Genomic DNA, 23,458 nt, shown 5'->3' on the forward strand with positions numbered 1-23,458 from the left:
GGCTGATATGTACCTGGGTTCATTAGGCTATCCTTTTTAATTCTTTATATGTTTGCATTTCAAACCGATATAGTCCAACCCTTTTGTTTTACCGTTAGAAAAACAACCCCCAAGTTTTACAACTCAGTAGAGATATAAACCAGAGTTCTGAGAACTATGATCCATGACTCAAATGTGGCTACAGCCTGTTTTTGTAGTGATTGTAAGCCACGAAAACTTTTCACATTTTTAAGGCTTTTTTTTTTTAAGCCTTTTAAAATATCAACTATCTGACCTTTTTCAGAAAATTTGTTGACCCCAATTCTAATCCTTAATTCATGTTAGAAGCTAATTCACAATTTTTAAAGAGAATTCCTACCACTGCTTAATCAAAACATTTGTAAAATATACGACCCCTTGAGCAGCGAAGACATTAGTGTGTCTTAAATTTAAGATTCAATTAGATTACAGCAGATAAATAAGAAATAGTGGCTTCATCCATCTCTTATTATTTAAATCAGTCATCAGCCTGGTTTCCTGGGAATAATTCCCTCAAAATAAAAACAAAATACAGTCTCTAATTTCTACCCCTCAAAGTTTTCTTTCCATGTATATTCTCTCATATGCAATTTCAATGCAACTATTTTTTTTTTTAATTCTAATGTGTTCAATTCCTCAACCAATACATACAAGCTATAAGGTACAAAGGATGGTGCTAGATCAACATAAACCTGATTAGGATATTATCCCTCAACTAAGAGTGCCCTAAATTAAGTTAAATCCCCCAACCTCCCATCTCTCTGGTTTGGTATAATGTACTTTACTAATTTTACGTATAGGTATTTCTCAAATTGCAAATTTTTTCCTACAAATAATGCGATAAAAATAAATAACTTTGGACCTCAGTGTTTACAATTGGCTTCATATAGATTAGCTCAGCAAGAGGCAGATGGAAAAACACTGTGCCACTGGCATTCTTTTCCAAGCACCACACAAAAATCCTAGGGACAGAAATGGGAATTTGACTTCACAGTAAAATATAGCTCCCGGGTCCTACTTTTTCTTCCTTTGCCTGATCTCACCACCTGCTCATGTCTCTGCTACCCAAGGACTTAGGTCATTCACCAAGTGCATGAATACTAATTCTTTAAATAGGAAGACTAAGAATGAGAACAAGATGGGACCAGCAAACCATCACAGACACGTGTTTCCCTAAGCTTATCACTCCATCCACCCACAGGCTAACTTAATTTTAAAGCTCATAAAAGCCTTGTTTCCGCTAGCCAGAAATGCCATAGCATGGTGTGGAAGACTCCAAATGAAGGAACAGTTCTGTGAACGATCTTGTGGAAAATGTGTGTGCCTGACATTGATGGGAACTTCAGCATCCCAAGAAATAGAAATACATTCCGGAAGCTATTTTCTAACAGCAATGAATTCTTCCTCAAATAGCCTAATAGATAGTTGGTTTTATATGAGGTCTTCAATGTAAAGTTCAAAATCTTTGCCAACTATGTATTATAGTGCTTTCCTTTAAACTAGAAGCACATGAGGTTTTCCATTTTATCAGCTTAAAAATCTGTGTGAACATCCTGATGACTTAAATACACAAAAGCATGGTTAGCTCTTTTGGACTTTAGACTTTGCTTTCAGGCAACTTTGGTTTTTTTAAAAATTGTTACCTGTTTAAATCTGATCAGCAACCAAAAATAAGCGACTCTTCATCTTTGGATCCTAGAAGCTCATTGTTAGAAAACGCAGAGATTTCTGACATAGGCTAAGGAGTAAAAAAGTGAGATTACAGAGCCATACAATTACAAATTTGCAAGGACTTCAGCAACTGTGTTCTTTTTAACATTGTTTCAGAGGTGCCTGGAGAGAGCTGAGATGACGTGAAATGGTACATTGACACATTAAATAACCTCGAATTTCATAGTGAAAAAATTATTCCATTTTCAATTCTTTCAAGCTTTCACATTGAAAAATTAGTTGTTGGAAGTTATGTCTTAAACACCTCTTCAACCCCTGCTAATTTTTAAACCTAGAAAGCAGGATGAGGGCTCAGAGCTTTTAGTAGATAACAGTGTCTAGCTAGAATTCTATCATAATTTCCATCTTTCGTAATTGTTTTTATACTTTTTTATGAGAAATAATACTGATACTTATAAGAATCGTATGTATTTTCTTTTCTGCATAAATTTCTGAAAGTGAATCAATTGAAAGATAGCAATTAAGTAATTAATAAAATAGATGTTAAGTGGATGTGCAATTAGAGATACACCAATTTTTAAAATCCCTACACTCCTACAAAATCTCTTTAACGATCCCATTGACTAATTCATAAAACATTCAATGAACATTTTCCCACATTTTATATGGTGTCAAACTCAGCCTCCCTTTCACAAGCATTCTAACACCCTCACAAGATTTTTGCAATCACTTAGTCAACTCTATATCTTTATAAATGAAGAATTTAAAGTCAGGAAAGATTTAGTGCCTTGCCAAGTTTCTCAGCTTGTCAGAAATTTAAATTCACGAGACTATGGTAAGGAGAATAATGACTGCATAAAATTCTCACTGTGTAAGATTTATGTTTCTCACATAAAAACAAGTGCATTCAATGGAATTCTCCCTGTCATATGTTGAACTAGCAAAGGGCAGGTGAGCAATTACCCAAACCAAATGTTCTTTATCTACATACACATGGATAACTGTCTTTACCTGTATGTGTACAGTTTTATATAATTTAACCAGATCTTCAACTGCTATAATACTAGTCAATTCAAAAGGCCAAAAAAAAAAAAGAGTAAATAAGTTAAGTAAATAAAAATTTGTATGGGTCTACTGAATAAATTACATGTTGCAGAAAGATAAAAGTCCAAAATGGATAAAGTAATTGCCAAAACTTTTACCTGGCTATTTCATGGATGAAATTTAGAAGTTACTGTAGATTGGACCAATATGTCAAGACATATGCCCAGAGCCAGAAGTGAGCCGTAAACACAGCAAATCCTAGTATCAAAAAAGTAAATATATGCTTTGCAGTCCATCACTATGTAAACTTTGTTGCAAAATATGAACATAGTCCTTTAGGACTGAGTTGGCATTTTACTTGTTTTCTTCTGTAGAAACACACATACCTGCTCAAAACATGTTTTCTGAATCTAATTTTGTGTAAACATATTCTTGAATTTAATTTTTCCATGAATTGACAAAAAACTTATACAAAGCTTTACAAAATATAAGTCATTTTTTAAAGCCTGTTTGCTTATGAAACATTGAAGTATTGAATTCCTAAAGCGTGATTTGCCACACATAATCTTTAAAAGCAAAGGAAAAATATTAAAGATTATTAAGTATATCATTTGATAAGAAATTAGTTCTGCCTCTGTTAGACAACTAATAACTTGAAATAAAATTAGGACCATTTTCCTGGGCAATAGACTTTTAATAGTCTTCTGATGTGATACAGAAACATGATTTATAATTTACTAATAGGTGTTTTCATGGATGAGCCAAATCATATGATTTTAAAGATCAAGTGTAAGAGCTTTGGGGAGAGTGATATGAATAGATACATTTTAAGAGCCAAAGTCCTTTGTATCTTTCTTTGCGCATTTTGCCATAAACAAAAGCTGCCAATAATATTATTTACTTAGAATTTATTAAATCAACTATTTCCACTTGTTAATTTTAAAAGTAAACTTTTTCTCACTTATATAAAATGGAAAAGCCACAAGTTTTATGTGATAATTATATTTTTCTAATATACAATAAAATAAATGCATAACTATTAAAATAGACCATTGGTCTAAAAATTATCTAATATCTTCTCACCTACCACATTTTCAAGAGACACTAAGTTATATAATGACAAAGCTAAATTTATATTTGTATGTTATGTTTATGCCCTGCTTCCTTCTGGTTCTAACTATAGTTTCACATTTCTACAAATTTTGACATCATTTTATATCACAATTGTTATTGCTCTTTCTATTTTTAGAAAAATATTTGGCATCCATATTGCATATATTTTGCAAAGACTAAAAAAAAAAAAAAAAAAAGAAAGGCTAATAAGCGTATGCCAACTTCCACAGTATATAACTTAAATAAGTTATGCTTTCTAAAAGTTCCCAGTCTAAAATAAATTTCACCAACATGAAGTCACTGATCTTAACAAGATGTAAAGGTGAAAAAACTAAGAACACAAAACAGGTCATTATCTTTTATATAGAATTAGTGAAATGAATATTCCCTATAGCCCCATCTATTACCTTCATAAGCAGAGCCAAGGTAAAAATCACATCTAAGAGAATCCTTTTGGCATACCTTATTAAAGTTCCTTTAGATTTGCCTTGAACCTATCACATAATGAGATATATAGGTGGTATATAAGTATGAAAGACATAGAAATATTGTCTAATAAAAACTTTTATCCAATCTTACAAATCAATAACTGGGAAAATACAGTATTAATTCATCAACTCCCTAGACACAGTCCAGAGAGACTTTCTCAATGCATTCACATCAACTGTGACAATAGTCCCCAGGAGCTTGGTGACAAAACCACCACTGTGGGTATGGCCCTGGTGACTGGCATGCTTGTAAAGGCTAGAAATGCCACCTAACATGAGTATATTGTCTAGCACCTGAGAACAGGAGCAGAAATAATTACATCATCATTGAGAGGTGGATAAGAGACCATCTGGAAGCAGTTTATAAAGACATTCACACAGTTTTTTCTCTCTTGGCAAAAAAAAAAGAAAAGAAAAGAAAAGAAAGAAAAAAAATAGAACCAAAGAGAATCACAATGATTACAGATTTAGAATATAAAATTTCCAAATAATCATTAAAGGAATTGAACTTACTACTCAGGAGAAAACAAAAAGACGGAACGAGGGCTCATTCATTAATGTCCTTCTACTTTATGAATGAGTTCGTTTATGAGAGACAACATACCTTCTGGTCTCCACATTTGGTGAAGCTGAACAAGAAAGTAGGTGTGACATATAAAATGCAGAATTATGAGGCTGGTAAGCCTAAGAAGAAAAGTTATCAGGACTTTTGAACAGTATCTATGCCTGAAGTTCACCAGATCAAGAACCTTTATTCTAGCATTGTCAAATTTGAACCAATGTAACATAGACAACTCACATAATATCTCTGGATTTAGTTTCCTCATCTGTATAATAAATGTAGTGGGTTAATATAAAGAGCAAAGAAAAATGATGTCATGACTACAAGCATGGACTTAGGATTCAAATTGTCTTTGTCATTTACTGCTTGAATGACTTTGGACATGTTCCATGCCCTGGAGTCCTCATCTACAAAAAGTAGTATCATCCACATAGGTTTGTTGAGAAGATTAAATGCGTTAATTCAAGTGAAGCACTTAGCACAGTGCCTGACTCGATTAGGATTAGCTGTTGTTTTAGCTCTTGGGTTTTGTTGTTTTTTTGTTTTTGTTTTTGCTATATTTATTATGTGTAAGTAACAGAAGCTAATTTGGCTAATTATACAGAAAAGGAGTTTATTAAAAGGGCATTCATTCACAGAAACTTTGGATTTGGAGAACCAGAAACAAGGGCAAGCTTTTAGGAATGAACCCTAAAATCATATCACAAATCTGGAATAAGAAAATTCATACACTATCACAGAGTGCTCAACACTGAAGTTGACACCATTATAATCTTTGCAATAGAACTCACTTTTACTTTATTATGACTATGACTGTCCCAACTGCAAGGGAAGCTAGAAAAGCAAGTCTCTGACATGTTATCTGCTATAGGAAAAGGCAATTTTGCACAGATTTTCCAGATGTATAAAAAGTTCTGATGTGTAACCAGAATGAAATCAGTCTGCTTGAACTTCATGCTAAGATTTATTGCTTAGAATCATTTGTTAAAAGTTGTGTGGTTTTATCCAAGAAGATGGCATAATCTCTCTAGACTCAACGATTCCTTCTTAAAATATCTGACAGAAGGAACTTCCAAATACTCTTGACATACACACTGTTACTAAGTAGGCTCAGCATTCAATATTTAAATTAAAACCACTGGATTTATAGATAGAATTGGGTCTTCAATTTTAATTCACGTAGTTGAATATTTTTATCCATTTATGTGTGACTAGAGAGAGTGAATGGTTTCCAAGTCTTAGACTGGGGAAAAGATAAAAGTTCACAGAGTTGAATGAATATTCTCTCATGAAAAACAAAATCCATAGTCTCTCTCTGAACTTTTATCACATTTATTTGTGCTGTTGGGAGAATGCATTCCACAAAAAGGACATCAGTTAGAAGGGGAAGGAACAGTCATAACTGGGTTTATCTATTTTAAACTCTTCAACTATAAAAAACTATGCCTAAAATATCAGCAATCCAGCTCCCAACTGTCCTTTCCATGTGATGGACAGCTATTCTGATCCCATGACTAATGCCCAGAGCCTGTCTTAAACTGGCCTGAACCTTGATCACTGGTACATTCTCAGCTCAGTGGGTGGTTCAGAGAGCACATCTCCCCAGGCGCATAAACTTCATGGCATCTCTGAACTAGTCAGACTCTTTATGATCCCAAAAAATATTCTTGGGGAATCTATTTCAAGTGTTTATAGAAACCATTTGAAGACAACTAATAAGCTTTCTTATCCAATTATTTTAGCTAGTGAGCAGATGATTCCTTCTATACACATGATATGCACAAAATAGTTTGGTGACATTTTCAGCAATTATATCAAGAAAGAAAGTTGAAGGGAAAATAAAAAACTTCAATATGCTCATTGCCTATTTATTTTCAAACTATTAGATGAAACTTTCAATCAGAAATTCTAGAATAATCATTTTACTATTATGGGATAAAAGTTTGGTTTCCTCAACCTGAAGAGTAAAAATTCTGGCAGATTCATTCTAAGTTTTTTTCCAATAACCTATTGAATAGTATATGTCTCGACATTTAAGATATACATACAGAAATGGCCTCAGAGAGTTCACCATCAACCAAATGGAGAGAGTTGACCTGGGAAGGCAAACTATAGTCTGGGAATCAAAATATGCCTCTCCATAAGCAGTAGATGAAATGTTCTCTAAAAAATTGTGTGATAAAATAACTGGAAATTGAAAAAGATTTCAAATGCAGCAGAGAGTTTGCAATTTAATGGCATGATAAAATCTTTCATATATAAGTATTTAAATGTATGGATCTATTAGGCTTTCATGTAACAAGGCTACAAAATGAGAATTAAGCTGATGGATTCTGAAACCAGAATACCTGGGCTCAAATCTGCATTTCACTTCCCAATCACGTGACTTTAATAAATTATTTAAATCTCTCTGGGTTTAGTAATTCTTTTGTAAAGTAGGGATAGTAACCCATGATGTTGTTTGAGGATAAGAACAGTATCTGACATATAGCACGTTATTTTATAGATATTTGTTTAAAAGTAAATAAATAAAAGTAAACAAAACCCTTACTATATCTGTAAAAATATCAAATTTATAATTTTTGGAAATTCTTGCTTGAGATACCCATTGGATTCCTAAGGAGTTTTTTTTTTTTCTATAAGTATAAAATATTTTCTTTCCCGGATTTCTCAGAAATACCAAAATTTTGCTAATGTGTAAGTAACAGAAGCTAATTTGGCTAATTATACAGAAAAGGAGCTAATGAATAATCATGCAAGAGTATAGAGGGAAAAAAAAGTATAAGAACTCTTAAGGCAAATATTTAAATATTTAGTAAAATGAAAACCATCCAGTCACTTGAAGCAAAAAGGAATCAAGGCAAGGTAGAACGCCTGTCTGACATTTTTTTGTTTTTAGCAACATAATATAAATTAGGATTAAAAAAGTAATCAAAACAAAAGACATCACTAAAATACTATGATCCCAAAAGCCTTTGTGCTAACACGTAAAATAATTGAGAAAGACTCAAATTGTATATAAAGATTTATCAAAAAAGCTAGAAGCTGCTTTACTTTGATTTGGAATGACTACTGTACAAAACAATGTTTTTAAACATGTCCTTTAAAAATATACATTAAAAATATTTGGAAAGGCAGACAAACATTTAACAGTAGCTATTTTTACAGATGGGTAGATGCATTTGGAAATTTTTCTTTTTAACTTACACATTATTATGGTTTTTTTTCCACTGTGTATCATTTTGTATTATAAAACTTTTTAAAGTATTAATTGTAGAAGCTAGTAATGCGGCTGATATCTGATCCCTTATAGTTTCCTTTCTTCAAAAATCACAAAAAAGTATAATGATAAAGAGCATTAGCCATGTCTAAATGGAAAGTAAGTTTACTTTTCCCCAGTAAATGAACTATTTCAGATCAACAGTGGTGGATTAGGTCTATACTTCATTTTGGAGCACTTGAAGTTACATTAGGTCTTTAATCTCTAGAAAAATAAAGATAGTTGGCATGGCAGGGAAGCACCAATACTACTCCTCCCCAAACAAGGACATTAAATCAACCAAGGGTTTGTTAGGAAAAAGGAAAAAACTAGAAGTTAATTCTATTTCGACAGAGAATGGCATTATTCCCCACAAAGAGATCCAACATTAGTCAACACCTCTCACTATCTTTTCAACTTTGAAAACAGACTTAAGTCCCTCACGAACTACCCCCCAAATTAGCCAGCCCCTCCTTCAAATGGTAATCTTCACAATGTTTCTATTTAGAATCTTCAAAGAGACAACAAGAGAATTACCAGTGAATATGTATCACATACCAAGAGCTGTGCCACATATATCTGATATATTATCTCCTTTAATCAAAAGCCGTTATTATCCCCACTTTGCATATGAGGAAATGGAGGTTCTGAGAAGTCATTTGCCTAAGGTCCCACAGCTAATGAGCCAAGCAGTACAGTTCCAGAACTCTTAGCACCACACCACATAGCCTTAAAGTGAAATTAGAGCCCCAGCCCCAAATTATTGCCAGATCCTTTGATGATCAGGCTTTGACGAATGACAACAGAAAATAATTATAACCCCTTATATTTGTTCAGCACTTTACAAATTTCCACATGCTTACCTTGAGCAAGTCACTGAAGCATAAAGCATGGTATTAAAATACACACAAAAGACTTTGATAATCTTTATCCTCTGACCATTCAACAATCATTTGTCAATGATAAATGTTTCTTACTGTGAAATGATTCTGAAAAATAATTGAGAAACTTGAACTGAAGATTCTCTTGTTTTCTTCTTTCCTTCACACAATCTACTCTGGATTTGCAGGAAAATGGACAAAGAAAATATGGCGGCCCTCCACCTGGTTGGGATGCTGCACCTCCAGAAAGGGGCTGTGAAATTTTTATTGGAAAACTTCCCCGAGACCTTTTTGAAGATGAACTTATACCATTATGTGAAAAAGTGAGTCCAATTTTAAATTATCTTTTAAGGGAAAAGTACTATTCTCTGCACTCTTTTTAAATACTCATTCTTCTTGTTCAGGGATGGTTTCTCTTCCAATTACTATTCCTCAAGCAGTCAAAACCTTTCCACCTGTTAGTGATTGTCTCATCACTCAGCTCTTTGTCCTGTTACTGACTGCTTGACATCAGCTGTTACAATCATCATTGCTGATGACTTTCAAATCTATATCTCAGTCCTCGATCTCCAGTAGCATGTCATATCACTGCAAACTCAATGTGTCTGTCAATATAAAATAACACTACAACAACCTGTCTAAAAAAAAAAAATTTTTTTCTCAACACTTGACATTTTAATATGTGTGCAACATTTTTACATAAAAAGAACAGGTGGGTCTGTCACAGCTCAAACATGTGCTTTTATGTATCAATCCAGAATGAAATTTTCTTCAAGTTTGAATTTCTTGTCTTCCCAAATGCATCAACAAGTTTAATAACATGGGTTCTCAAAGTCATTATATAATAATTAAGGAATAATAATTCCTCAATTTTAATTCCAATTATTTTAAACCCTAAATTAAAAGAAAAAAAATTCAATTATTTTCATTTTACAAGTAGTGTTCAAACAACCACATTCCTAAAAAAAAAAAAAATAGCAAAAATGAATTTAGCTATTTCTTTCACTAAATGCCAAAATCAATTGTGTGTGTGTGTGTGTGTGTGTGTGTGTGTAACTCAGCCTCAGAACTTCTCCTAATTTTATGCACGTGGCATGTGGAGAAATTATGAAAACTTAATCCTATAAGAACCTTATATCTTGAACCTCAAAATGAGCAACAAGAAACACCTGAAACACAGAAACGAAATAGGCTTGGACTCTTTCCTAATAAGCCCAGAAGAAATAGGTGCCCCTCATTAAATGCTTTGGAGTGGGGCAAGGCTTAGATGAGGGGTAACCAACAACTATGGTAATAGCATATATTTAATAATGCCTCTTCTCCCTGCACATGTCTCTCATATTTTTGGGGTCACCCTTCTTATGGAAGCCAGCAATAATGAATTGCTGAGTCTGGATTTCTTGAGAACATATAGGGTACCAAGTGGGAGTAGTATATAGGCAAAGCAGAGTAGCTGTAACCAGAGGCATAGCGAATGCCCTCCTACTATAGAGTTCCTGACCCTGGATCAGGTGTTTAAAGATTAGCATTGATCTTCAGACTACGGAATTGTGAAAATAACAGGGCTCTCCAGATCATCCCTTGAAACACATCTTCTGTATTCATTTTGATGCCATAGTGAGGGGAAAAGACAGCTAAGAAAGTTTATCAAAGTTCCAAATGAGAGTTCCTGGTTTTTGTTTTAAATATTAGCGGTAGAGTATAACCAAGTAAAGATAAAACTATGGGGACTTCAGAGGTCAATGGAGAGGGCAAGGACAAACCTATCAAGAAATTGTACTTCTGATGGATGACAATATGTTTTCAGGTCCTTAAGGCATTGTATAAATCCCCAGATACTGGTGTGACGAAAGGTCATCTGCTCTGTTAAAAACAAATTCTGTTAACTCAGGCTGAAATGCTACTTGTACAATTTTGGTTTTGTTTGTTTTGTTTAATTTCACTTTGCTCATGAGTCAGATACTAGCCCTGAACCCAGCATGAAAATTTGCAAACTATTTCGCCTGGGGTGCAAATGCCAAATATGGCAGTTATAGACTTCAGAAAAACACTGTGTGCATGTGCATGCATAAAAGTACGTGTGTGTGCGCACACATGTGCATGTGTGCTCATTTAAGTACAAATGTATAAATATTAATTTCTTTTTATTACTTATAGATTGGTAAAATTTATGAAATGAGAATGATGATGGATTTTAGTGGCAACAATAGAGGATATGCCTTTGTAACATTCTCAAATAAACAGGAAGCCAAGAATGCCATCAAGCAACTTAATAATTATGAAATTAGGTAAGATCCATCTCTTCTAGATTGAAAGTGAATCAGACAAGGTACTTGGATCTGTTCTTCTATAAAGTTTATCTAACACAGTATTTGTAAAAGACAGCCAAACCAGAGGTAAGAGAGGTTAATTCTTTTTCTTGGGGAAAATCAATTTAATGAAATATTTATTTACTATCAGCTCCATATAAGGTGCCAAATTAGGTTCTGTGAAATGTTCAAATAAATAAAATATATTAATTTATCCATTTCATAAATATTTTCTGGGAAATATTTACTAGAAATCTATCAAAGTACACTTTCCTGTCTCATAGTAAACAAATGAATGTATAAGATTATTTTTAAAAAGTATAAAAAAATAAAACAAGGAAACAGAATAAAGTTTCTTTCTCAAGAAACAGCAAAAAATTGGTATATCTAAGAAAATACTCTCCAGGAAGGTAAAATTTGATCTGAGACTTGAATAAAAAGTCAGCCATGACAGTCATACTGGAGGAAGATTATTCAGGAAAAAAAAAAAAAAAAAGAACAGGAAGTGCAAAATGATCTCAAAATGAGAACAAACTTGATGTGTTAGAGGGACAGAAAGAAAGCCAATGTGGTAGAAGAGAGTAAAAAGAGGAGGGTGGAAGGCGATGCAGTTGGAAAGCTTTACATGCCACGATTAAGACTTTGGATTTTATTCTAATAAAAAGGGGAAATTACAGGGCAGTTTTAATTAGATTCATGTTTTCTACAATGTCGTTTTGGCTGTTGGTAAAGAATGGACTAGAGCAGAGTAAGGATAGAAAGAGGGAAGCCAGTGAGAGAGGCTGCTGCAGTAGTGTAAATCTAGACGAGAGAGGATGGTAGTTGCACAGGCGTTTAGTAGCGAAGGTGGTGAAAAGGGTTAGATTTGGGACATATTTTGGAGGCTGAATAGATAAGGCTGGCTAAATATTAGATTTAGAGTGTGAGTTCATTTAGAATTCAGGGAGAAAACCTAGGATTTTGGTCCAAGTATCTGAACATGATAGTGTTGTTTTCTGGGCACTATTTAAAATATTAGAAATATATCAAGGTATACTCTTCTATCATAATAAAATAGAACGATTATAAAAATACACTGTAACAAATGTTATGTGAATGGCTGTGGACCATTATTAAGTAAACAAGGGTTGCTTGAACACAGCACTCCAGTATCACGACAGTGTGTGGATAACTCAAACCGCTGCTCAGTGTCCAAGTAGCATATACAGTGTGGATGCACTGGACAAAGAGATGATTTACATCCTGTTAGGATGGAGTGGGAGAGCATGAGATTTAATCACATTACTCAGAATGGCACACAATTTAAAACTCATGAACTGTTTATTTCTGGAATTTTCCATTTAATATTTCCAGACTGTGGCTGGCTATAGGAAACTGAAACCATGGAAAATAAAACCACAGATAAGGGGGACCACTGTACAGTCAATCGGTTTGCTACAGACACTGATAAGTAACAGTATCCCCTATAATTTTAGTGTCTTTATAAAATAGAAATAAAAAGAATACCTACCTCATTGGGCTGTTATAGAAAATAAATGAGATAATGCACATAAAGCTTAGTACCTGACACATACTAGATGCTCTGTAAGTGTTTGCTGATAGTTACGGTAAAAGTGACAGAGAAGGAGGAGGGGGAAGAGGAGAAGGGAGAGAAGAGGAGAAATATGACAAATCATGTGGAAAGAGAAAGTTGATGGCAAAAACTCCAGTCCAAGTTCCAGATGCAAGGTGAAGAAGGCACATAGTAACTTTAAAATTTAAGGAACAAGATAAATGAAATGTGAAATAGAATAGACACCCCAAAGCCAACTTCACCTATTTCCACTCTGCCTTGGGTCAGTGGGACCTACCAGAGGGAAAAATTTTCTTGTAGAGAAAGAGTGACCTTTGATTTGCTTTTAGCCACTGTTTCTCAAGGGATAGATGAGGTTATGTGAGAAAGACCCACAACTGTCATAGCATCCTCTTCATCATCAACTATTCACTGAGCATTATCTAAATGCCTGGCTTCTGGAGATATTAAAGTCATGTCCTCAGCTTGAGAGATGGCTTTTCATCTTCAAGCAGTTCTGGGAAAGATGCCTGACAAACCACACTCATTTAAAAATAAGATATGGAGACTCTGGGCTCCCCCTACTGGTAACTGATACCTGACCAGCCCTATCAAAATAATATAAGTTCCATATAAATAATATCTTGGAATACAATAGGCCAAAAGATTAGTATATCAGCCTTTCCCTCTTCCTCCAAAAAAGCACATTCCTAGAGCAAGGGATCACCAGACTGAGATGGACCTGTCACAGATCTGATACATGGTCCTTGGTTCTACAGAAAAGCATAGAAGGCAACTTGGACAGTGGCCCAGCCATGGCCACTAGTTCCAAGAAATCAGCAGTCTCCCACTCACCTGACTCAATGCTTTTATTCATGACTAACAAGTGATTTCTGTTAAGGGAACTTTACCCATTTTTAATAACTTTGTGTCATTACAAAAGTCACACAGTCTAATACGCAACACATAAAAAACAACAAAAACCACAAAGCAATAAAAGTTAAATAATTCCTCCATAACACCATTGCCCAAAGACAATCACTATGTTGATTTACTCTTTCTAGATTTTTCTATAGTTTTAATCAAAACAGCCTTCTCACTTATTTTGTCGTCTTTTTTTTAAACTCAGCAGCACATTGTGAACTGTTTTTTGTAACCAATAAACATGCTTTTACATTACTTTATTAAATAACTATAGAGCATTTTATAGTGTGAATTCTATAGCGTAAACACCTGTTTTTTGTTTACCAGTGATTCTCAGCCAGCAGCAATAATGTCCACCATAGGGGACATTTAGAAAAATGAGGAGGCATTTTACAATGACCTAACAGGTAGCTACTGGCATGTAGTGGGCAGGAACCACTGCACACTACACACTTTGTAGTGACAAACACACTACAGTACACAATGAGGAAATGTTTAGCCCCAAAGTTAGTAACATCTCAGCTGAGCTCCATTAAATTCATCCTGTATGTTGGGATATTTTGTTTATTTCCAATTTGGAGGCAGACTATGTTAAATAACAATAAATATTCTTATACTTAAATCTTGGTGCTCATCTGTTCCCTAAGGTAACTTTCAGAAAGGACATTTTTTGGTCAAGGGCCATACGCACTTAAGACTCTTGACGCATTTCACCAAGCTTCCCCAGAAAGGTTAATCGATCTGCACTGCCAGTATGGGTGTACTTTAGCTTTCTGTTACACAACACTGTTCAGTGAATAAAACTGACTGAGCCGAGATTCCGGAGGCCAGTTTCATCCCTTAAAACCCTTAAAATCTTAAGCAAGTGACTTCATTTCTTGGAGTCTTAAGTTCTTCATCAGTAAAATGGAAACAAAAATCTCCTCTGACTGTCTTACATGCTCCTTGTGGAGGCCAAATGAAATATGTAAAAATCTGTCCATTTGGCTGGAAAAGAAAGGGAGCATCAGGGGTTGCAAATCCAAATACCTCCAGAGCCAGGCAGGCGACACGAGTAATACCAGCCAAGAGTAAACACATCAGCTTTGGGGATATATTAGGGAGTGGTGAGACTTGACAATTGGCAAATCCACATCTAAATCTGCATCTATTCAGCTTCATACTTTTTTTTCTTTTTAAAAATGTAGAGCAAAAGTTGACATATTTTCCAACTTCTCAAACGCACCTACAACTCTCCAAAAATAGTTTAATCACTATAAAGACCAAACATCCAACCACTATAGGCCATATCAGGTCCAAGGCCATTTGTTTTCAACTTCTGTCTTAAACCTTAATCACACAAGCATTCCCATCAATCAAATGTCTGCTCTTTTTGCAGAAATGGGCGTCTCTTAGGGGTTTGTGCCAGCGTGGACAACTGCCGATTGTTTGTTGGGGGAATTCCGAAAACCAAAAAAAGAGAAGAAATCTTATCAGAGATGAAAAAGGTCACCGAAGGAGTTGTAGATGTCATTGTCTACCCAAGCGCTGCAGATAAAACCAAAAACCGAGGCTTCGCCTTTGTGGAGTATGAGAGTCATCGGGCTGCCGCGATGGCCCGGAGGAAACTTCTGCCAGGTTAGCAAACACCTGCTTAAAACTGAGTCCTCCCCACTCCACCCTGCCTGCCTCAGGCGGCTGTCTCCCCTAGCGAGGGAAACAAATACTTTTTGTTGTGCGGAAGATTTTTTGCCCTCTCTCTTTGGTTATGTTTTAAACTCTTCACCTTTCTTATCTCAGAGTAAAATCAGTTTCCTGAAGTTTTACAAAGTTCTGAAAAAAATATTCATTCTATGCATTAAGTCTAATTCACACGCACTGGAGAATTTAGGACCTTAAGCTATAGCAACCTTATCATGAATCCTTTAAGAATTTTCTTAGAATTAAATATATCAATATTTGTAAATACATAGATTTTATCAGGCTTATTAGAAATAGGGTATATTATCCGCTACAGTGTAAAAATAATGAATCTGCAAGTGATATTATCCCCATGACAATTAAGTAATATGCTTTTATTATGACTCTCTAGTGTCTAGTATCTACTAATTTCCTTCTAACTTTGGGGAATAAAACTAATAGCTCTTCATAGAAAGGCACCTTTGTTGGGTGCTACAACGGCAGGGTAGGTTTCATTTGGGCAATAACCATTAATTCCTGAGTTTAAGTCTCCACACCAAGACACAGCCTCAGTTAGATCAATCTAAGAAAATTGTTGAAAGTCCTAAAATGTTTGCTAAAATTTACACACAGTAAGGTGTTAAAATTAATTATTATTAAGTGATAAGAGAATTTCGAGAATGACAGACTGGACACATTGGAATCAACTCTTCTCATGAACATTATGGAAGAGTCACCATTGAAAACAACAGAATTGAAAACAAAACAACAGAATTGAAAATGAAACAACAAAAACACTTGGATTTATCTTGCCCTTGTACACATTCTTAAAAATAAAACAAATAGTAGGACTAGCCCTCTAGAAATGTTCACAATTGTAAGATGACTTCTGAGCTTGGGGAAGATTTTTTAAATAATATTTTCATAAAGGCAGTTTAAAGTGAAAATATATGAGAGCCCCCCCAAATTGCTGAATCTTTTAAAGCTTCTATTCATTACTTCTTCACTACCCAGTGGTCCAGTCACCTGACTCACAGGTCCATAGAATCACTAAGCTTCTTGTGGTAGATACCTAACCTCTCAGTGATCCAAACTTAATATTTCGCTATTCTCTTCAACTCTTCTCTCCTCTTCAGCAGCAGCGATTGTGCCACTGAAATACCTCATATCCTTTCTGTTCTCAGACCATCATTATAATCTAAACACAGATATTCACAACCTTAGGTCTTCTAATTATTCTTGCAGGTCTGCTCTCTCTCTGATACACCTCTACCTCTGCCTGCTCCATCCTGAATATTACCATGAGATTAGCGTTCCCAAAGTATCATGTTACACTTGCAATAAATTCTTGCAAATAGTAGGAATTCAATCTCTGTCTCTTGATTGGCTTGAATGGTGTCACTCATGCAGCAGTTCAAAAATATTCACCAACTCTTTGCTGCATATGAGATAAAGAGTAAACCTGAGCTCACCATTCAAGGCCTTCCATTCATGGCCGCCGTCCTTTACAACCATATTTCCTACCTTCCATTTCCCAATAAGAACGCTCCTTTTGATCAGGACAAACTTCTCAGTGTCCTAGACAACATCATGCTAATTTCTGTTTCCTTGATTCCTAATGTCCTGTCCCCTCCCCGGGGCTCCTTGCTGACTCATGGTTCTCAAGCCCCAGTTCAGTCACCACTTTCTTGAGAAACCAGCTGCCACTATTCCAGCCTACATTAATTACATTCTTCCTTCATTATCTGTAAAAACAGATATGTACAATATTTTTTTTCCTTTTTTTTTTTTTTTTTTTTTTTTTTTTTTTTTTTTTTTTTTTTGGTGAGAGGGAACATAACAGTGAAAGAAAGCCCAGATGAGAGAAAAATACTTTTTAGGGGCCAATCATTGTTTCTAGGGAATCAGAACTTCTCATCAGCTTCCCCTCACTTCAAAAAAATAATAAAAGAAAATAATAAAAGAAAAAAGAAAAACAATACAATACAATAGACTACACTACAGTACAATACAAAACAAAAACCCAGCATATTGACCCAAAGAACTTTTGCCTTTACCTGACTCAAGCCGACTAGGTTGGACAGGGCTGAGCAGCTGGACTTCAGAAATCCTCAAGCACTCTGTTATGCCTCCACTTAAGATCCTGACTTTTCTCTCTGGATTCTCTGTCTAAGATCCAGCAATATGGATACTACCTCACTCTCTTCATCCACTGTGTTAATCATGATCCAAGGCAGCACCCTTTGCCCGCGGCTCTTTAAGCTAGCCGAGTTGACTTTAATTCCACTGGATTTTAATCAGACTGCCTCATCAACAGGTTTACAAGATGAGGCGCACTGGTGAATAAGCCAGCCTGATCAGTTTCATTTCTACAGAGGCCCGAGAGTAAAATCTGTTACCCATTTGGACACTCTACCTATTACCTCACTGTAAATTCAGCAACAAAGTAATTCAGTAACTGGCAGTCCTCTAGACAGCCTAGTTTTAAAGAACAAGGATGTCTTTAAGAAGCATAAACAAGGCCCACAAGAAGCTTTTCCTTCTTAATTGATCCAGACATGAAGACAGAAAGAAAATTGTTGTCTAAAGTGATATCTTGGCTCTCCAGCCACCTACCTTCTCTGTTAACAGTAGCAGCTCTCTTGACAAATTCATCTTGGCTGAAGGGTGCCTGGAACAAAGCTGTTGTATCCAACTCAGAGGCTATCAAATACTGAAGATGCTCTGGGAAAAAGTGATAACAGTGTTGTTCAAAGCTAGCATGCATCAGAATCGCCCTGAGGGCTTGCTGAACCCCCTCGCTGAGCACCATCTTCCTGATTCAGTAGTCTGATCATTTGCATTTATAACAGCTCCTGAGACAGCAAGACTAAGAATAGGTCATCTAAAACAATGATTGCCAATTGTGGGCTGCAAATCTGAATCACCTGAGGAGGTTTGGGCAGTGGTATTTTTTCAAGCCTCCTCAGGTGATTCAGATTTGCAGCCCATGATAGACAATCAAGAGGAGAGTGCAGAATTGCATCTTCATTTAAAAGTGATAAACTAAGATCCTTATATTTTATAATCTTCTGTCTTCGAAACAACCCTAGTCAGTAGGTACTTTTATTCTCCCAGTTTTACAGGATGAGAAAATTAATGTTTAGAAAGGTTATTTACGTTTCCTAACTAGGATCACCGATCTGATATTTGAACATGTCTGACTTCAAAGCCTATGTTCCCAAATCACTCTGCAACACCGACTTCCACAGAAATGTTTGTGGAAATCACTGCTTCCCATGCCTCTTCTCACTTCTCCTCACTTTATTCTTTTGCAGATCTTCAGGCCCATGGATGACTTACCATGGTCCCAAGCTGGGAAGGCAAAACCCAGTGTGCAAAACAATGGTTCTCAACCTGCATGTTAGGATGAACTGAGGTGCTTAAGAATCCCGAGGCCCAGACCACTTACATAAGAATTAGGAAGGAGAGCACAAGGGTCAGTGATGAGCTGGTAAATCTTCAGCAGCCAACTTGCAGGGAAAAATCAAAAGCCCTGATTTGTAGCATCTACCTATTTCAATGGTATTAACACTCCCACTGTGGCTGATTTCAAGCTACCAAGTTGATGTCAACTAGCTGACAAAATTCTGAAAATTTAATGGTCTATTCTTATAAGTGGATAGGAACTGCTTCCAGCACACCACAGAAATGGAACCCAGGTTTTACCATTTTTTAAAACTCTTCTAATGTAGAGCAAAGGTTAAGAACCACTCAGCTGCAGAAACCAGAGTCACCTGGCAGCCGTAGGGGTCTTGGGATAAGACAAATAGCAAAGTCTATGTAAACCATGGAAGTGGAAGAGAAGGGGAAGGGAAAAGGGGAAGGAAAAGAGTAATGACGAAAACCGTCCTGTGGGAAGCAATGCGGAACACGGTACCAGCTGGGACAGCATAAACCAGTGTCTCCAGGATCAGCTGATTCATTAGGATGTGTCTATTCTTTGGGTTTTAGAATGTCAATACCACAGATGCTTTCATTGACTACTTTTCAAAGAATAAAAAGGTGAATTTTGATTGAAAATTTTGCCTCTCATGTGTAATAATTAAACAACTAAACACTTACCTACACTGAGAAATTCTGATTTTGTTCCCTCAAAATCAGGATATACCTTGTTCCAAAACAACTAATAAAAAACAAACAAGATTTTTAAATCAAATTGGAAATTGAGTTGACCCTCACCTGCCTCTCATTAATTCCACATGGATCTGTGCTGTATAGGGATATAGGGGCTGAGTAACAAATAACAGGGGAGCAGCGGAGAAGTGAAACAGATCTGGGAAAGTTATTCTCTTGAAAGCTCATTTCCTTTTCTGTAAAACTGAGAAAGTCATTCTCCTCCCAACAGCATTACTGTAAGAAGGAACCGAGATAACATATGGGAAACATAGTATAGTGCAAGACACTCAATAACTTGCAGTTATAGGAAAACAGAATATATGTAGTCATGGATAATAACTAACCTTTTAAGAAGAGCTCAGTTTCTCATTATAGATTCTTCCATTGCTCTTTGTCTTCTTAATTTGGATTAAAAAATTTTTTTTCCTCCAGATTCCTGAGTTGTTCATGTTCTAGAAGAGAGAGAGCTAGGAGGGAACACAGATGATCGTAACACTGACCAAGTGAAAGGGACAGAGAACAAACTAGAGGTGTCCAAGCCCTACCCACCCTCATTCATGCACCATTTTTGGGTGCTCAGTGGTGGCACCTGAACGTACAGATTCCAGCAGTAGCAGACATACTTCCCACTGATCTTTCTAATGTGTCATGAAGTAAGACTCCATGTCTGAGCCCTAAATCCTTTATTTTCCTTTCTCCCCTTTTACCATCTCACTTTCAATGACTCCCTTCACCCTGTAGGAGCTGTTTTAAAACTAAAACGTGCCACTGCTGTCTCATTTCTGTTCCATTTCAAACCACGTCCTAGTTTCCTTTATACTTAATCATTATAATAAGCCACTTGTCATACAGATCTCCCTTCTAGCTAGCTCTTACATTTATTTGGAATGTCCCTTAAAATCAATAATCACCTCTTTTAATATTTCTCTTCTTGTTCAATCAAGTTCTCAAGGGTCAGTTCAATTTAAAAGGCCCTCGGTATGAACTGAGACAATGTTGTTCTGATTTCTATATAATTAATCATACTTATGATCTTTTTCTACAGGAAGAATTCAATTATGGGGACACCCTATTGCAGTAGACTGGGCAGAACCAGAAGTAGAAGTTGATGAAGACACAATGTCTTCAGTGAAAATCCTATATGTGAGAAACTTAATGCTATCTACCTCTGAAGAGATGATTGAAAAAGAATTCAACAATATTAAACCAGGTAGGACATACCATAAAAGATTACTTTTTAAAAAATACACTTTAAAACACTTATACTTAAGATGACTCCCCATAACTTAAAATAGGATAGCTTCCATTTATCATTCTCATAATTGCATGCAGATAACTGAAGCTATATTCCTGTCTATGGGTTAGAAAATAGGGTTATATGGTCCTATAACATTTATCAATATTATTTTACATTTATCTGTGTGATTACTTAATAAATATATGTTTCTTTCACCAAACTATAAATTCCATGAATTCTTTTTGCTCTTGTTGTCTCTCTAGTCCCTATTCATGTGCCTGGAACACAGTAGATGCTCAATACACATTTACTGTTTGAATAAAGATATGGTCATACCTATAAACTAATGTAAGTTTCCCAACTGCAGTATTTTTGAGGACCAAATAATCCTTGGTTGTAGAAGACTGTTCGGTGCATTATAAGATGTTTAGCAGAACCTAGGCTTCCACCCACTAGATGCCAGTAGCAACCTCCAAGATGTAGTAACCAAAAATGTCTCCGTACATTGCCATATGTATCCTGGAGGACAAAAGTTCTCCCACCTGGAAATCACTGGTCTAATGGAATATGATTGTGACTTTAGGTACATAAATAAAGAGGTGACCATTAATTCTGGGAAATTCATTTGGGTGAAGAGGAAGGAAAAGGAAAAGAGGGAAGGTGGACGGGAATAACTAGTTGCTGCTCATCTTGCTAATACTTTCAATATCAATTTTAAGCCATGAGATTGAGTTTCCACCTCTTTTTGCTCATTTGGAACTATAGCACTGAAATAGGTAAAGCATTTCAAGAAACAATGTCCAAAAAAGCACTTCCCAAAGCCAGTTCTGCAAAACATTAATTCTATAAACTGTTAGGAGATGTTACTGATTTAAAAGGTCTATGGTCAAATAGGTTTATAAACACCAGTTGTTTTTTTTTTTACCATGGAACTTATCAGAGTCCTTAACATTCTAATATTCTTAGAACATCTCTAAAAGAAGAGATAAAGGATGCCAGATCTCCCATATACATGGACCATGGATCCCATTTTTTGGCAAACCATCTTGTGGGATTAGTGTATCTGAGAATATTCACTTCACATAGTCATTTTGCCTGTTTCCAACTCTGGGTGCTGTGTCAGGTGTAACAGAATAAGCCGATGATTCATTCCAAAGGTGATTAGTAAGGATATTATTTCTCCCTTTGTAAAGATTTGCGAGGCATTTGTCTATTTCCCATATTCAGGACTCTGCCTTCCCTGCTATTTTAGTATACGGTGTGGTGCCATATCACCAGTTATAAATCCATTACTAATATAGCATTTGCAAATGATTAACTGCCTCACTATGTACAGGCAGTTGGGCATTATTGCTCAAAAATGCAAGCCGATTTCAACATCTACAAGGTGAATTTGAGAACACCTAAATCCATTATCATCTGAAATTCCATTCAGCTAATGTGGATGATAGAAGTTGGAATGTGAACTGACTGATAGTATTTGCTCATTCCATGTATGTTTCCTGACTGGCCCCTGTGTATAAGGCACAAGGTAGAAACTGAGTAAAGACTATACCAAGGTGCCTCTGAAGCAGAGCCTGTTCTTAGGGTACTAGAAAGAGGACTGCACTACAAAATGAATAGGGCAAAGACTGGAAGGGTAAAAGTCCTCATGGCCCACTTCTTACTTCTCAATTACCAAGACAAGCCATGGGGTGGAGTCACAAAAATTATCCCACCTGATGGTGAAGAAAAAAAAAAGTTAATAACATGTCCCATGCTTCGTGGTCTCAGATACTTTTATTTATTTTCTCAGACTGGAGAGACATTTTACTTTATACAACCACCATCATCAGAAGTCAAGGGTTGTATGCTGAGGAAAGAGAGAACAGAAAGACTTCAGTGTTTTTAAATTATCCTTACATTACAGTACTATCGGAATTTGAAAGGAATAACCACTGAACCATGTGGTAGAATAGAAACTCTAATTGTTTTGTGACGTTGGATGTAAGAGGATAACTGAACTTTGATTGGGGGAGGAAGAAAGGAGAACCTGCCTCTTTCCTGATCCTCCCTAGCATAGGATTCCATACTGTATTTTTCTCTAGAAACTAAGTATAGGAGAAGAAAACCTGGTCTCTTAAGATATACCCAAGTGAGAATAACTAAAAGGTAATTGGCATGCTAAAGTGCTAACAAATTAATGTTAAACAAGTTTCCATTTTAATGTCACTTTAGGCAAAAGTTTTATTTTCTAAATCGAGTAAGAAACAATATTATTTAACAACATTTTCATAATACTTCCACTCTATTTACAGGTGCTGTGGAGAGAGTGAAGAAAATCCGAGACTATGCTTTCGTGCACTTCAATAACCGAGAAGATGCAGTTGAGGCTATGAAAGCTTTAAATGGAAAGGTAATGTCAGACAAAGGAAAGATATATATGGATTCCATCAAAGTTTGGTGTGGAAATTTTATTCAAAAGAACAACCCTATAAATCTGTCTCACTCAGGCTTCCTCCATCTCTGATATGGCTGCCTCAGTGCATTTAAGATCAACAAAAGTGATGGAAAAATACATTGAAGATGGGGTTTGTATGTCCA

At 35.7% G+C, this 23,458-nt stretch overlaps 1 protein-coding gene across 4 annotated transcripts in view; it reads left to right on the top strand.

Annotated features, from left to right (window-relative positions):
- A1CF (APOBEC1 complementation factor) overlaps positions 1 to 23,458 on the top strand; it is a 66,430-nt gene that overhangs the window by 26,797 nt on the left and 16,175 nt on the right. For 3 of the 4 annotated variants that reach the window (XM_016154357.2, XM_016154360.2, XM_016154359.2), the window contains 5 exons: positions 9,225 to 9,359; positions 11,194 to 11,324; positions 15,200 to 15,438; positions 20,684 to 20,848; positions 23,173 to 23,270. In XM_016154357.2, coding sequence (XP_016009843.1) covers positions 9,225 to 9,359; positions 11,194 to 11,324; positions 15,200 to 15,438; positions 20,684 to 20,848; positions 23,173 to 23,270 — 768 coding nt within the window. The remainder of the gene's footprint in view (positions 1 to 9,224; positions 9,360 to 11,193; positions 11,325 to 15,199; positions 15,439 to 20,683; positions 20,849 to 23,172; positions 23,271 to 23,458) is intronic. The other variant, XM_016154361.2, reaches the window with a different exon arrangement.

Source organism: Rousettus aegyptiacus, unplaced genomic scaffold, assembly GCF_014176215.1.
Source record: "Rousettus aegyptiacus isolate mRouAeg1 unplaced genomic scaffold, mRouAeg1.p scaffold_m13_p_6, whole genome shotgun sequence".
NCBI classification, from domain to species: domain Eukaryota; kingdom Metazoa; phylum Chordata; class Mammalia; order Chiroptera; family Pteropodidae; genus Rousettus; species Rousettus aegyptiacus.